At 41.6% G+C, this 16,498-nt stretch overlaps 1 protein-coding gene across 11 annotated transcripts in view; it reads left to right on the top strand.

Annotated features, from left to right (window-relative positions):
• Positions 1 to 509: 509 nt before the first annotated feature.
• STK38 (serine/threonine kinase 38) overlaps positions 510 to 16,498 on the top strand; it is a 103,977-nt gene continuing 87,988 nt past the window's right edge. For all 11 annotated transcript variants that reach the window (XR_014810031.1, XR_014810030.1, XR_014810026.1 and 8 more), the window contains exons 1-2: positions 510 to 780; positions 6,531 to 6,666. Coding sequence is in view for 4 of the 11 variants with exons in the window: in XM_084967953.1 (XP_084824079.1) it covers positions 6,536 to 6,666 (131 nt within the window). In the remaining 7 variants the exon portion in view is untranslated. The remainder of the gene's footprint in view (positions 781 to 6,530; positions 6,667 to 16,498) is intronic.

Raw genomic sequence — 16,498 nt, 5'->3', positions numbered from 1 at the left:
AAACATCCAGGAGAAGCGGGGGATCACAACTACTAGAGTGATAGAATTTCATAGAACTACAGACGAGCGCGCGCACGAGCGCACACTCACACACACAGAGTGCCTGCCAAACTGGTTAAATACGAGGCAGGTTTGTAATCTAGTTAATTGCTTTGGTGTAGTTAATTGTATCCCGCCAATGTCAATTTCCTGGTTTTGATCATAGATTTTAGTTATGTAAGATGTTGAGGGCAGCTGAGTGGGTGATGGGTAAAAAGGACCTCTTTGTACTGATTTTGCAACTTCTTGTGAGAAAAATTATTTCAAAGTAAAAAGTTCAAAAAAAAAAAAAAAGACCCTTTCCCGAGCCCAGCCCCGCCCACCAGGATAAGGCCCCACACCTCACTCTTCTGAGCGCAACCCAGTCTCTCCTGCTGAATTGAGTCGGAGAGGGGCGGGGCCGCGCACGCGCAGACCGGAAAGCCCGCGCCGCGTCGCTGGGAAGTCACGCTTGCGCAGTCTGGGCCCCTGGCCGCCGCGCCAGCCTGTCTCCGCGGCTGGGGACCCGGCTGCCTCGGCCCCTCCGCTTGTCGTCTTTTCCGGCAGTTGGGGCGCTTCCTGTTGTCCTCACCGACAACCGCCCCTCGGCCCCCTACCTCAGAGCTCCTTACGCGTCCCCACCCCTCTTCTGGTCGGCTGGCTGCTGCCGCTGGGGTTTCGCCTGTCCGCACGTCGAGTCCGCTGGCTCGGCCGGCGTCTGCGGCTGTCTGCGCCCTCAGCCCTGCCTCCCCCGGGTCTCTGGTGAGTATCTTGCTGCTGTTGTCTTCAGTCTGGCTCAGGCTTCTCCCTTCATCTCTCCTCTTTCCCCGACTCTTTTTGGGGCTCTCCCCTGCCTGCTGGCGCCCTCTTTCCAGCCCTGCTCTTTCTGCCCCTCCTGACAGACAGCCCCCCCTGACAGACAGCCCCCCTCCTCCCGGCTTCCAGAGGCTCCTTGTGGGTCCTCGGCACGTTTTTCCAGCCCCGGGCTCCCCACCACTCCTTTCTCTTTAGTCGTGTGCATTTGGGGTGGGGAGCCAGGCTGTCTTCTTTCTGTGTTGCCAGCTTTGTCTGCTCACTGCCACCCGCTCAGTCTCCTCCGGGATGTCGGTCGTTAACAATTTTCACCTTTTTGGAGGGGTTGTCTAAGAACGTGAGAGGTGTTGTGTGAGGCAGCGATGTCGAAAGCCCCCACCCCACGGGACCTTTGAATCTGCCCCCTTCCCTACGGTTAGTCTTAGGGTCCCGGGCTTCAGGTCATCTGAAAACCACAAGAAACTGTAGTGGGAGATTTTTAAGAAGAGAGTGGAGAAGGCAAATCACTAAGGACTTAAAGCAAAGTCTGTGCAGAAAGACTTGGAGAAAGTGTGCAGCAGGGCAAGTGGGGAGGCCAGCGCTCCCAGGTGACTAAAAGACGGAGGAACTTGTTCTTTTGGAAAAGTGTAGAGAAAGGTTGCAGTGAAGGAGACCCTGTGCTGCTTCTCCCTTTCAGCTCTCTTTGGCTCTGAATTAGACTTAGCCAGGCAGTGGATGTGGTTTCCCTAAGCCTAAAACTACCAGCACCACAATAACAGGCTCCACTCTCCACCCAGACATTAGATAGCAGCTTCCTCATCAGAGCACAGGAGGAACAACTCTATCTGACTCTAAGAAAACCATTCCTGTCCTAACCGCGCCCCCTTTCATAGATACATGTTCTTAGCTCTTAGTAATGGGCATAAGAAATGGGCGTTTCCCTACTAAGTCTTTTATAAGGTACCTACTAAGTGCATAGCATCGTGCATGATATATATGGTGAAAGATACTAAAAGTAGTATAAGACAGAGTACTTGTCTTTCAGTGGCTTACAGTTTAGTAGAAATTAGATATGTGACTCTCAAGGAATAGTCTTAGCCCCAGTGTTGAATTGTCCAAATGAAAGTATTGGGTTGTTAGTCACAATGAATTAAAGAATTGGTGAGAAAAGGGGTACTTGTGGAGTTAACAGTCCCATTGTAGAGACAGTCAACCGTAAATCACCTGGATTGAATAAAACAAGAGTTTTCATTTGGTCTCCTTTTACTGTTTGCAGTACCTACCCCTGACTTATGAGGATCACAGTTTTTTTTGTTAAAGTTTTTAAGCTTTTTAAGAATTCCTCACCTTGTTGAAGTTTTTAAGCTTTTTAAGAATTTCTCCCCTACTTATTAGCTATTAATTCTACGGAGTTGGAGAATGAAAGAAACAGGGCAAGGGCTTTCAGTGGTCAGGGCAGGAAGGCTTGAGTTGTCTAAAGCATGAGGAAAAGCCCTGTCTTACAACAAGTACTTGGTGGGCCCAGTAAACCTACTAATTGTTACAGAGGAAAAGTGATTGTAATTTTTGATGAAAGGTTATTGGAATTAAGCTAATCCTTTTATGAGGGGAGGAAAAGGACAGGGAGGAGGTTTTGAAGAAAGGTCAAAGGGAAGGACAGTTCATCCTTTGCTATTACATTAGAGACTGTGAAGGTTGAAAACCATTCTGCTAGAAAATTACTGGTCTGCCATATGAGCATCTTTGAGTACACTTAATCTTCTGTTGATCTTTTACAAAGTTGGGGAACATGCTAGCAACATAAATGGGTCAAAACTTTTGTTCCCCAGTTTTTATATCCTGTCAATGTAAATGTGATTTTATTCTTAGCTTCGCTGACAACTGAAAATCATTAACTTACTCAACTTATGTTTATTAGCCCTGTAATATGGAAGGCACTGTTTGTATTAAGCTTAAACATTCTCTAGTTATATTTTTATGTGAAGTACTTTCATTTGTTAAAATATAAATATATATATATGTAGAGAGACAAAAACACTCTGCAGAAATATTCCTACAAGGGAGGAGTACAAAACCCTCTCTTGCTTCAGACTTGTTTTTAAATCTGGTTTTAAAATTTCTTCACCAAACTTAGAGTGCATGTGGTTTTCATTGTGGGTGGAGGGGGTACAGACTGACAAATAAGGAACCACACCCAAGCTTCATAAACCAGACAGAGGTTTTTTTAAAAAAAATTCTACTGATATTCTAAAAACATTTGAGTTTGCTTTGATAGTAACAGAAACTTCCCCATAAAAAAATAACATTTTATATAAGGAAGGGATGAGTTCAATGTCTTGAATTTGTGATTACTGATCATTTTGGCAGATCATGAATCATAATGTTTGAACTAGAGCCTTGTTTTTTTTTTTTTTTTTTGTCTTTGCCATTTCTAGGGCTGCTCCTGAGGCATATGGAGGTTCCCAGGCTATGGGTCTAACCAGAGCTGTAGCTGCCAGCCTACACCAGAGCCACAGCAACTTGGGATCCGAGCCGCGTCTGCAACCTACACCACAGCTCACAGCAACGCTGGATCCTTAACCCACTGAGCAAGGCCAGGGATTGAACCTGAAACCTCATGGTTCCTAGTCAGATTCGTTAACCACTGAGCCACAGGAGAACTCCACTAGAGCCTTGATTTTGAATCTCTTTGCTCTGAAGAGATTATTCTTTCTGTAATTTCCCCTTAGTGTCTTTCTCTAAAATTACTTAATGTTAAGCCTTTTTTCTTAGTGTTTTGCACATTTCTTAAAAGCCCTAGGTTTAATCTGCAAAACAATTAAAAAACTGCTAAGTATTAAGGTGAGAACCTTAAGAAAAACTTTTCATAAAATATGCTATCTTTGAAAATGGCCCTTGGCCCCTCCTCATTTTCATTCAGCTTCATATTGACATGATAAGACATGGAGGCAGGTCCTGTGGGAGGCATGATAAAGATAAAATATTGAGCATTATTGCAAATGGTGGAGCAAGTCAAGGTTGGTGAATAATCCAGCCAAATGTGACAATGTAGGTTGGCCAAAGAGATCTAGGGAAAAAAGGAAAAAAACAAAAAAACAAAAAAACAAAAAACACAAACAAACCACGGGAGTTTTCGCTGTGGCACAATGGGTTGAGGATCTGGCTTGGATTCAGTCCCTGACCTGGGAACTTCCATATGCCACTCTTGTGGCCGAAAAAAGAAAAAAAAATCTAGGGAAATGAGATAAAAAGTTAGGGAAAAAAATATATATATATAAACTACCAACCTTGTTGGTATTGGTTTTCAAATATGTAAAGCTAGGATATTAGGTTCTCTTTATTTGTAAAGTATGTTCTGTCATTAAAATTATGATTTAGGGTTTTTTTGTGATACTGTTTCCATTGTAGGTCTTTGTTTAATTTGTAAATTCACATAGATAGCAGATGTTTATCAAATACTGTAAGCCATGTCACAGTACATATAGATGAAGATTTTAGTCATAGATTTTTTTAAACTATAGAAATTATAAATTTAAAAGTTACTGGTGGAGTTCCTGTCATGGCTCAGCGGAAACAAGTCTGACTAACATCCATGAGGATGCAGGTTCGATCCCTGGCCTCGCTCAGTGGGTTAAGGATCCCCCGTTGCCATGACCTGTGGTGTAGGTTGGAGACATGGCTTGGATCTGGCATTTCTGTGGCTGTGGTGTAGGCCCGCAGCTACAGCTCTGAGGTTCCCTAGCCTGGGAACCTCCATATGTTGAGTGAGCGGGTCTTAAAAAAAAAAAAGACATAAAAGGTAATGGTAACATGTACAACACAGGGAGTATAGCCAATATTTTAAAACTATAAATGGAGTATAACCTTCAAAAATTGTGGATCACTGTTGTACACCTGTAACTTATATAATATTGTACATCAATTATATTTCAATTATAAAATCCAAAAACAGATGCTACTGTGATTACAAATTTTGTGCCAATAAATCTGAAAATTTACATGAAGTTTTTTAAATGTTAAGAAGTAAAAGTTATTGGTGAAGTTCCTGTTGTGGCTTAGTGGGTCAAGGACCTGATCTTGTCTCTCTGAGAGTGCGGGTTTGATCAATGGATTAAGGATCTTGTGTGGCTCAGGTCTGTTATTGCCATGGCTGTGGTATAGACCACAGCTGCAGCTCTGATTTAACTCCTAGTCTGGGAACTTTCATATGCTGCAGGTGCATATGGAAAAGAAAAAGAGTCATTGATAACTTAATGGCAATAGTATGCATTCATTGAAAAAATATAGAAAATGTGGAAAAGCACAAACAGGAATAAAATGATCTAGTATATTCTCACTGCCTAGTCTTAAGCCACTAATAACATTTTGATATATATTTCTAATAATTCTGTGCACATACAGTAAACACATAAAATTGAAATGATATATATACATTTGTGTTTTTAACCTATTATTTTCACTTAGATTGGAAATATTTTCCCTGACATTAACATTGGAACGTATTTTAATTGTCTACTTATTATTTCACTGTAGGATTTACCCATAATTTTATCAGTTTTGTTGTTGGCTATTCAAGTTCCTCTAGTTTTTCTTTGTTATTACAGTGCTGCATTGAATTCCCTTCTGTATGACTCCTTATGGGTCTTTGATATCTTCAAGGAAGATTCCTAGATGGCAAAGAATTGTACTGTGTTTATATTATATATTCTTAATTTTTGTGTTTGGTGTTGTGATCTTGTTCTCTTTTTAAAAAATGTAACGCTTGGAGTTCCCGTTGTGGCTTGGTGGTTAACGAAGCGGACTAGGAACCAAAAGGTTGCGGGTTTGATCCCTGGCCTTGCTCAGTGGGTTCAGGATCCGGCATTGCCGAGAACTGTGGTATAGGTCCCAGACGTGGCCCGGATCTGGCGTTTCTGTGGCTCTGGCATAGGCCAGCGGACTGGGATTCCTAGCCTGGGAACCTCCATATGCCGATGGAGTGGCCCCAGAAAAGGCAAAAAGACAAACAAAACAAAACCAACACTCATGTCACATGGAGGTACAGGTAGATTTGCTTCTTCTTTTTTTTTTTTTTCCTTGTCTTTTTGCCATTTCTTGGGCTGCTCCCGCAGCATATGAAGGTTCCCAGGCTAGGGGTCCAATCGGAGCTGTAGTCCGCCGGCCTACATATACCAGAGCCACAGCAATTCGGGATGTGAGCCATGTCTGCAACCTACACCACAGCTCATGACAACGCCGGATCCTTAACCCACTGAGCAAGGCCAGGGATCGAACCCGCAACCTCATGGTTCCTAGTCGGATTTGTTAACCACTGAGCTATGACGGGAACTCTGGGGTAGATTTGCTTCTGACTATTGTATGGTATTTCTTTGTATGCATCCATAGCATTTGATTTATTTATTTCCTTGTGGAATTGCTCCCACTTCCCATAACAGATGATAGCATAATGAGCATCCTCAGTAATGCACATCCCTGGGCATGTCCCCTTAAGAGCCTGCATGACAGTTTCTCTAAGCCGTATACTTGTGAATGGTATTTCTGGGTCAAAAAGCATTAATATATACTTATTTTCACCAAGTATTCTGTTCGTCTGGCTTTTATTATATATTGTTTGTCCTCCTGGAAACTTGGGCCAATTTATATTCCTACCAGGATAAGAGAGTGCATAATTGGTGAATTTTAACTCCAAAATGAATACCTCTTTTTTTCTCTGTTTCTAGCGGCCATGGCAATGACAGGCTCAACACCTTGCTCGTCCATGAGTAATCACACAAAGGAAAGGGTGACAATGACCAAAGTGACACTGGAGAACTTTTATAGCAACCTTATTGCTCAACATGAAGAACGAGAAATGAGGTAAAGAAGGTCGTTTGAGAAAATTGTGTTGTGGTTTTGGTATTCATGTCTAGTAAGTCACATTCGTAATATGGCTGAAAGGAGACAAGAGTAGCAGCAGCCATGGTGTAGCCTATTCCATTCCACTGGATGACAATGTCATGGATTTCCAGAGCCCTTGCTGTCAACCCACTTATTTCTACTACTAGTCAATAACGTAGAATTCCATGGTAGTATAAAAAATTTAATTGGGCCAGATCCTTGGAGTTCATTGTTAAGGTAGTGTGTGTGATGTAATGGAAAGAGCAGCCTTTATGGAGCCAGACCTGGGTTTAGAATCCTGCCTTGACCATTTTCTAGTTATTTGAGGTTGGAACAAGCTCTCAGTCTTTGTGTCTATCCGTTCTCCCATCTGGAAAATGGGGCTACTACTAGTTTGCAGGATTGCTTTGTGGATTAGATGTAGTGCTTCACACACAGTGATCACTTGGTTAATGGCAGCTGTTGTTACTGATCTGGTGTGCACTATCCATGTAGTAACTCATTAAACTTTTTTTTCCCAACAATTTATGAAAACATTCAAAAGTGCAGAAGAGTTGAAAGAATTGTAAACTGAATACCCATAGTACATCATAGAGACTACCATTATCATTTATCACATGTCCATCTCTCTAACTACTCATTAATCCATCTTAATTTTCTGCTTTATTTTGAAGTATGTTGCAGATATCAATATGTTTTACTTCTGAATATTTCTGCTTGTAAAACTTTTTTTGGTTTTTTTTTTTTTTTTTTTTTTTTTTTGTCTTTTTGCTATTTCTTTGGGCCGCTCCTGTGGCATATGGAGGTTCCCAGGCTAGGGGTCAAATCGGAGCTGTAGCCACCGGCCTACCCAGAGCCACAGCAACGTGGGATCCGAGCCGTGTCTGCAACCTATACCACAGCTCACAGTAACGCCGGATCATTAACCCACTGAGCAAGGGCAGGGACCGAACCTGCAACCTCACGGTTCCTAGTCGGATTTGTTAACCACTGCGCCACGACGGGAGCTCCTTTTTTGGTTTTGATTTTTAGGGCCACACCTGTGGCATACGGACATTCCCAGGCTAGGGGTCGAATCAGAGCTGCAGCTGCCAGCCTATGCCACAGCCATAGCCACACTGCATCTGAGCCACGTCTGCAACCTACACCACAACTCACGGCAACACTGGATCCTTAACCCACTGAGCGGGACCAGGGATCAAACCCACGACCTCATGGATACTAGTTGGGTTCATTACCACTGAGCTTTGATGGGAACTCCTCTGTTTGTGAAACAAACTAGAGGACAGTGTGTGTGTGTGTGTGTGTGTGTGTGTGTGTATTTTTTTTTTTAATTTTTTTTTGTCTTTTTTGCCTTTTGTATGGCTGCTCCCGTGGCATGTGGAGGTTCCCAGGCTAGGGGTCCAATCGGAGCTGTGGCCACCAGCCTACGCCACAGCAACGTGGGATCCAAGCCACGTCTGTGACCTACACCACAGGTCACGGCAACACCAGATCCTTAACCCACTGAGCAAGGCCAGGGATTGAAGCCGCAAGGCCAGGGATCGAACCCGCAACGTCGTGGCTCCTAATTGGATTCGTTAACCACTGTGCCACTGCGGGAACTCCCAATGTATATATTTTAAGGGAGAATAAAATTTGCATACACTTATTACCCATCTTAAGGGTATATTTCGTTGAGTTTTGAGAAATACATACACCTGTATAACTTAAACTCCTATCGAGACATAGACTGTTACCATCATCACAGAAAGTTCTTGTCCAGAGATTCTCCAACCCCAGGCCACCACAGTTATGATTTTTTTTTTTTTTGTCTTTTGTCTTTTTTGTTGTTGTTTTTGTTGTTGTTGTTGTTGCTATTTCCTGGGCCGCTCCTGTGGCATATGGAGGTTCCCAGGCTAGGGGTCAAATCGGAGCTGTAGCCACCGGCCTACCCAGAGCCACAGCAACGTGGGATCCGAGCCGTGTCTGCAACCTACACCACAGCTCACGGCAACGCCGGATCGTTAACCCACTGAGCAAGGGCAGGGACCGAACCCGCAACCTCATGGTTCCTAGTCGCATTCGTTAACCACTGCGCCACGACGGGAACTCCCAGTTATGATTTTGTTTTTACCATAGATTAGTCTTGTCTGTTCCATATATATATGGAACATGTAAATGGATTCATTTGAGTAAGACATCTTGCATTCAGCCTGTTTTCAGGGCTGAATAGACTTTGTTCCTTTATGTTCATATGTGTTGCTAAGTAGTAGTCTGTTTTCTGACTATAACATAGTTGTTTATATATTGTTCTGTTGATAAAAACTTGGGCTTTTTTAAGTTTTTGGCTATTTTGAATAAGTTTCTTTTTTTCTTTTCCTTTTGTTTGCTTTTTAGGGCCACACCCAAGGCATATGGAGGTTCCCAGACCAGGGGTCCAGTCAGAGCTGTAGCTGATGGCCTATGTCACAGCCACACCAGATCTGAGCTGCGTCTGCGACCCACACCACAGCCCATGGTAATGCCCAATCCCTAACCCACTGATTGAGGCCAGGGATCAAACCCATGGCTCCTAGTCGGATTCGCCTCTGCTGCGCTATGATGGGAACCCCTCCATATAAACTTTAGAATGAGCTTGTCAGTTTCTACAGAAAAACTTGATGGAATTTTTGTTGTAATAACTGAACCTGTAGATCAATTTAGGGGAGAATTGGCATCTTAACAATATTGAATCTTCCTGATGAATATCCATTTTGTTAGGTCTTTAATTTTTCTCAATGCTTGTAGTTGTAGGATGGAGGTCTTCCATGTCTATTTGTCTGTTCCTAGTATGGGGGGGGTCGGTAGAATGCTATTGTAAGCAAATATTTAAAATTTGATTTTCCACTTGTTTGCTGCTTGCATGTAGAACTATAACTGAATTTTGTATATTGACCTTATATCCTGCAACTTGCTAATTTACTTATTCTAGTAGCTTTCTGTAGATTCTTTAGGATTTTCTATGTAAACAATCATGTCATAGCCAAATAGAGAGTTTTGCTTCTTCCTTTCCAATCTATACACCTTTTCAATTTTTTTTCTTGACTTTTTTTTTTTTTTTTTTTTTTGGTGTCCACAGCATGTGGAAGTTCCTTGGCCAGGGATCAAACCTGTGCCACAGCAGTGATCTGAAAACCATAGCAGTGACAAGTGACAATACCATATCCTTAACTGCTAGGCCACCAGGAAACTCCTTTCTTGCCTTTTTAAATTGGCTGGGATTTCAGGTACAATGTCAAATGGTGGGAGTGGACGTCTTTGTTTTGTTAGTGATGTAAAGGAGCATGCACTATTTCATTGCTAGTCGTGTTGTTAGCTATAGGCTTTCCAAAGATACTCTTAATAGGTTGGGGAAGTTTCCCTCCCTGAGAGTTTTTATCATGAGTGGGTATTGAATTTTGTCAAATGCTTTCTCTGCATCTTTGAAATGATCATTTTTCCCCCCTCTTATTCTTTTACTGTGATGAATTACATAGACTGATTTTTTTTTTTCTTTTCCTTATTTCCTTTTTTTTTTTTGGCTGCACCCATTGGGTATGGAAGTTCCCGGGGCCAGGGTTGCTGAACCACAGCAGCAACCTGAGCCGCTGCGCTGATGCCAGATCCTTAACTTGCTGCATCACAAAGGAATTCCAAGATGAACTGATTTTTGAATGTTAAACCAGCTTTACTTTCCTGGGATGAAACCATCTTGGTCATAATGCATTATTCTCTTTATATGTTGCTGGATTCGATATGCTAGTATTTGGATAAGGATTTTTGCAACCATATTCTTCAGGATGGTGTAAATCATAATTTACATGGGAATATGATTTGACCTTAATATGCAGATCTGTATGTAGAATAGCAAGATTATTTTATACCCTGTGGTGGGACAGACAAGGGCCTGCACAGTGCCCTTTTTTGGATCATGTGGAATATATGATCCAAAAATATATTTGCACATTCAGTCTTGGGCATGTGAAACATATGGGAGATAGTTATTTTCAAATGCAACCACTCTCTTGAAATCAGAGCTTCTGGTGTTGTAGTTACAAAGCCAATGCTTATGAGTTCTGATGAAGTTACTTGCTTGATTTGATAATGGTCAGTTGGTTTTTAATCCTGCTGGCTTTGCCCTGGGTGTATAATCGATGTATCACATTCTCCAGGGAAAGAATGATACACTGTTTTACTTACATTGTTACTAAATGTTATATTGTGACTTACACTAAGATTGCACCCCAAAATGAGTTGAAATCAGTGCGTTTTTGTTTTGGATTCTTAAGATGGAAAGACCTTCCAAAAAGCTTTGGTGGTTTTGCTTTTCTTAAAAACCAAATTAGGAGTTCCCTTCGTGGCTCAGCAGTTAATGAACCCGGCTAGGATCGGTGAGGATGTGAGTTTGATCCCTGGCCTCGCTCAATGGGTTAAGGATCTGGCGTTGCCGTGAGCTGTGGTGTAGGTGACAGACAGGCTTGGATCCTGTGTTGCTGTGGCTGAGGCCGGCAGCTGTAGCTCTGATTCAACCCCTAGCCTGGGAACTTCCATATGCCACGGGTGCAACTCTAAAAAAAAAAAAAAGCAAAAACAAAAAACTGCCAAATTGATCAAAAGACGGTAGAAAGACATTTAAGATGATTAGAATGTTTGATTTATAATTTTTGTTATCAAATCATCATTTCTCATTTTAAAAAAAGCAGTAGATACTTTGAGCTTTTCGGAATCAGTATTTCCTTGTTAATCTTTTTAGTGTGTCCTCTTTCTTGGACCTGAGTTGATATTTGGTTTTGAGTTTGTAGATACAATTTGCTAAAAACTATTATTTCAGGTTTTATCATTTGTAGAAAATTAAAAAGAAAAACAATATATAAATAGCTCATTACAACTCAACATCAAAAAACAAAACAACCTCCTAAAAACAAAAAACAAAAAAACAAAAACCAAACAACTTGATTAAAAAATGGGCAGAAGAACTGAATAACTAAATAGATATTTTTCCAAAGAGGAAATGTAGATGGCCAACAGACACACAAAAATATGTTTAATATGCTAATCAACAGGGAAAATGCAAATCAAAACCACGTTGAGATATCACTCACACCTGTCAGAATGGCTGTCTTCAAAAAGACCATAAGTGGGAGTTCCCATCATGGCTCGGGGACATGAACCCAACTAGTATCCATGAGGATGCAGGTTCAGTCCCTGGGCTCGATCAGTGGGTTGAGGATCTGGTGTTGCTGTGAGCTGTGGTGTAGGTCACAGGCGTGGCTGGGATCTAGCATTGCTCTGGCTTTGGTGTAGGCCAGCAGCTGTAGCTCTGATTCAACCCCTAGCCTGGGAACCTACATATGCTGTAGGTGTGGCCCTAAAAAGACCAAAAAAAGGAGAAGCAGATTCGCAGATATAGAGAACAAACTAGTGGTTACGGGGGGAGGGGCATTATAGGGATGGGAGTGTGGGAGGTACAAACTATTGGGTATAAGATAGGCTACAGAGATACATTGCACAACACAGGGAGTATAGCCAATAATTTGTAATTGTAAATGGAATGGAACCTTTAAAAACTGAATACATAATTTCAGTATTAAAAAAATAAAACCACTAATTGGCAGGAATTACCACAGTAGTAACTAAACTAAAATTAGACATGTCAGAAGTGGATCTTCGGGAGTTCTCATCATGGCTCAGGAGTTAACAAATCCCACTAGGAACCACGAGGTTACATATTCCCTCCCTGGCCTCACTCAGTGGGTTAAGGATCTGGCGTTGCAGTGAGCTGTGGTGTAGGTCACAGACGTGGCTTGGATCCTGCGTTGCTGTGGCTCTGGAGTAGGGTGGCGGCTGAAGCTCAGATTGGACCCCTAGCCTGGGAACTTCCATATGCTTCGGGTGAGGCCTACCAAAAAAAAGACAAAAAGAAAAAGAAATGGATTTTCAAGCTTTTGGTGTTAATGGGGAAAATGTCATAGAACCTTGATAAATAAGCAGTTTTAATGATATGAAATAATTGATGGTAAAGAAACATTTTATTTTTTTTTAAGAAACATTTTATTATGGGTATATGGCTAATATATAATGAACAGTTTGAAATAATAAGTATTGGGCTAATAAATTTTGGGACTAGTAGAAGAGCAGGTGAATACAAATTTTTATTTTTGTGCCTTGTCTTGCTGCCTTTATTTTTATTTTTTAAAAAGTTTTTTAGTTTTTATTTTATTTTTTAAAATTTTTTCTTTTATTTTTTTACTTTTTAGGGCCGCACATATACCCGTGGCATATGGAGGTTCCTAGGCTAGGGGTTGAATTGGAGCCATAGCTGCTGGCCCACACCACAGCCGTAGCAACACTGCATCCGAACTGTGTCTGCAACCTACACCACAGCTCACGGCAATGCCAGATCCTTAACCCACTGAGCAAGGCCAGGAATCGAACCTGCCTCCTCATGGATACTAGTCAGATTCATTAACCGCTGAGCCACCACGGGAATTCTTTGTTGCCTTTAAAATCACTAAAGTTTCTCCCACTTAATGCAACTTTTGTGCTATTCCCATTTATAATAGAGCACTGGGTTATATTGGAAACAAGGATTTACTGCAGGGAGAAATGAGACCAAAGCCTAATGATAGGAGAAAAAATAAAAATCTTCTAGGAATTGTTTCCTGTATAAAATAGAATATGAGAACATTGAAACACTATTTCATAGAAACACTGCAGTAAGTTCTACAGATTGATTTAAAAACAGTTAAGTTCCCTGAGTCTAGTGTCCCATCACACAGTCTTGCAGAATGCCTATTGAAGCTACTTGTAGATTATAAACAATGCAGTCAGTAGTGTAGGTTCATTTTGTTTTGCTTTGTTTGTTTTTTTAGGGCCCATGGCATATGGAAGTTTCCAGTAGCTGCCGGTCTATACCATGCCACAGCAACGTAGGATCCGAGCCACACCTATAACCTACACCGCAGCTCACGGCAACACTGGATCCTTAACCCACTGGGTGAGGCCAGGGATCGAACCCTCGTCCTCATGGATACTAGTCGTTGAGCCATGATGGAAACTCCCAGGTTTATATTTTTTAAATCTGTCTTGCTTTCCACAGTAGCCTCTGTGGTAAACTTCTCTGGGAATAACAATTCTCCTGTTCTCTCTTATGGGATCCTAGGTACCCAGTAGGTATTGGTAATTGCCTGCCTAGTTGTTCACATGAAATTAAAGGCTTGGATAATTTGTAGCAGTTTGAAGTAAAAACTGAGGAAACTAGAATTTTCTCTTAGACAATATTCTGTGTCGTTTCTGTTCTTTATGAATGCTGTTTTCGTGGATTAATTAAATGCACAAAAGCCTAATTTAATAGGCAATAATTATATGCTTCCCCTCTTCCTATCCTCCCCAATCAAACAAGAACTTTCTTACATTTTACCCTTTGAGAACCAGCATTTTCTACTACTTCTCTTTGATGTTTTTACCCCAGTTTTTCTGACTGCTTTTGGTCTGCCCTGATACTGAGTTGCAATATGTGATTATTATTAGTGAGCAAGTTATTTTCATTTAAGCCCCAGGGATGGGTAAGTTTAGACTTTCTAATGGTATTCACCAGTCAAACCAAAGTAATTTGTTGAAATTTTAAAAAAATTGTAATATTCATTTTTGGGGTATTTCTTGAGAATTCTTAAGTTTGATCATGGGGATAATGACTGTTTATACTATTTTCCCTGAGTTTGTCTCATTAACAATTTAGAAGTATTCTCCACTCAGCTCTCTTGTAGAGTGGACTAGCCTTTCCTCCCATCTCTGCTGCCTCTGATTCAAGCTGTGCTCGGAGGCCAGCCTAAATTGGGCATCGGAAAGAGGACTAATTATAAGAGGAAGTAGTCATGACGTATACATTGTGACACATTCTGACCCTTCCCCCCTTTTAAATTTAGCAATGTACATTTTTAAAACTTGCTGAACACAAGGCACTTTTTTTAAAAAATTTTATTTATTTATTTATTTTTTTAGCGCTGCACAGTGGCACATGGAGGTTCCCAGACTAGGGGTAGAATCAGGGCTGTAGCTGCTGGCGTACACCAGAGCCACAGCAACTCGGGATCCGAGCTGCACCATAGCTCACAGCAATGCCAGATCTCCAACCCACTGAGTGAGGCCAGGGATCAAACCCTTATCCTCATGGATACTAGTCAGAGTCGTTCTGCTGCGCCGCAATAGGAACTCCCAAAGCACTGTTCTTAGTGGAAAAGGAGAATTCAGATGTGGTCCTTGCCTTTGAAAGAACTTACCATCTCTGTGGGAACACACTAATACATAGAGCTCATGGAAGCCTTGCTGGGTGGGGTTGGGTGTGGCCTCTGCGTGGGAAAGTGCCTCTCTCTCAGGGTTCTGGTTTAGAACATTGGAGTTGAGCTGAAGAGTGGCCTCACTAAAGGCTGGCCTAGCCCTGTGACCAGAGCCCTGGAGGGGCCCTCATTTCTTACTCACTGTGGATATTTTTAAAGGCCCACAGAGATTAGAAAGACTAACACAGTGAGCCCCCATATGGTCATCCCTCAGATTCAGTAATTATCAAGAGTTTGCCAAATTTGTTTCATCTATTCCACATTTAATTTTCTTGCTGTTATGTTTTTAAAGCAAATTTCAAACACCTGTCATTTCAACCCTATATACTTCAGTATACATCTCCAAAAACATGCCACTTTCTTATCATCACAATGCCAACGTGATTCTAACAAAGTTAGCAGTAATTCCTTGGTATTGTCTCATAGAGGATGTCACTTGTAAGCCTTTTGTAAGATGTCACCATGTTTGCCATTTTGAGTGTCTTCAAGATCTTTGTTGACTTGGTCCTGATAAATCACTACAGTGGTAATTTTGCATAATAGGCTTTCTAGATACTTTATGAAATGAAAGAATCTGATTGTGTTCAGGGAGTTGATTCTGATAACTTGACACACTCAGGCAGGTTGTCTGCTGAGAGCAGTTTAATTAGACTTGCAAACGAGCTGTAGAAAACTGTCCAGTTTGAATTTAGATTTAAAATTCCAAAGGAGCCGTCCCTGTGGTGCACATTGTGTGGTAGCACATTGGACTCTGTCAGTCTGGTCTGATCGTTGAGAGTACATATAGTCAGAAGGTATGATGGTGTTTGACACTTGGGGCACAGAAAGAGCTGACCATGGTTGAATTCTTACAGTTCTTGCCATGCTTTGACTCCTTTTACTTTTTCCTACTTCAGCTGTTTAAGCATGAAGTGGAATTAATTTCCATTCCTGAAACTGCCAACAGTACAGCCTTCTCCTTGTGCATTTGCACGCAGAGATGCACATCCTGAACATCTGGAAACTGGGAGGAGAAAAGTGAGCAGACTGGGATCCATGCACATGCTTTCTTTCTGTCAGGGTCGGAGTAGATCTTTTCACTTTCTGGGAGTTTCTTATTTAGCCTGTGGATTTGTACTGTAATATGATTTCTAACGGTATATTCATTTTAACTAAATACTACTATTGCAATTAATATTAATTGACCAAAATACAAGTCATTGTCCCATGTTCCTCTCTGTGTTTCCTGTCTGGTTAGCGGCATCATTATCCTCCCACATAAGAAATTCTAAGGCTGTTCCTGTGACTCTCTGCCATTTGGTCATCTTTGCAGTAGTTCTGTTCACTTCTTTCTAGGTTTCCAGCTCCAGATCTTTACTGCTCTTCCGACTCATGAAAACTTTCAGTTTGCCACCATCTTTTTTTTTGTTTTCCTTTTTTTGGGAGATGGGGGGTGTGCACCCTCAGCATATGGAAGTTCCCAGGCTAGGGGTCAA

This window comes from Sus scrofa, chromosome 7, assembly GCF_054392235.1.
Source record: "Sus scrofa isolate SSC_HxYL_T2T_F1_AM1 chromosome 7, Sscrofa_HxYL_maternal_Yorkshire_Landrace_v2.0, whole genome shotgun sequence".
Classification (NCBI taxonomy): domain Eukaryota; kingdom Metazoa; phylum Chordata; class Mammalia; order Artiodactyla; family Suidae; genus Sus; species Sus scrofa.
This window is presented reverse-complemented; position numbering and strand designations above follow the sequence as displayed.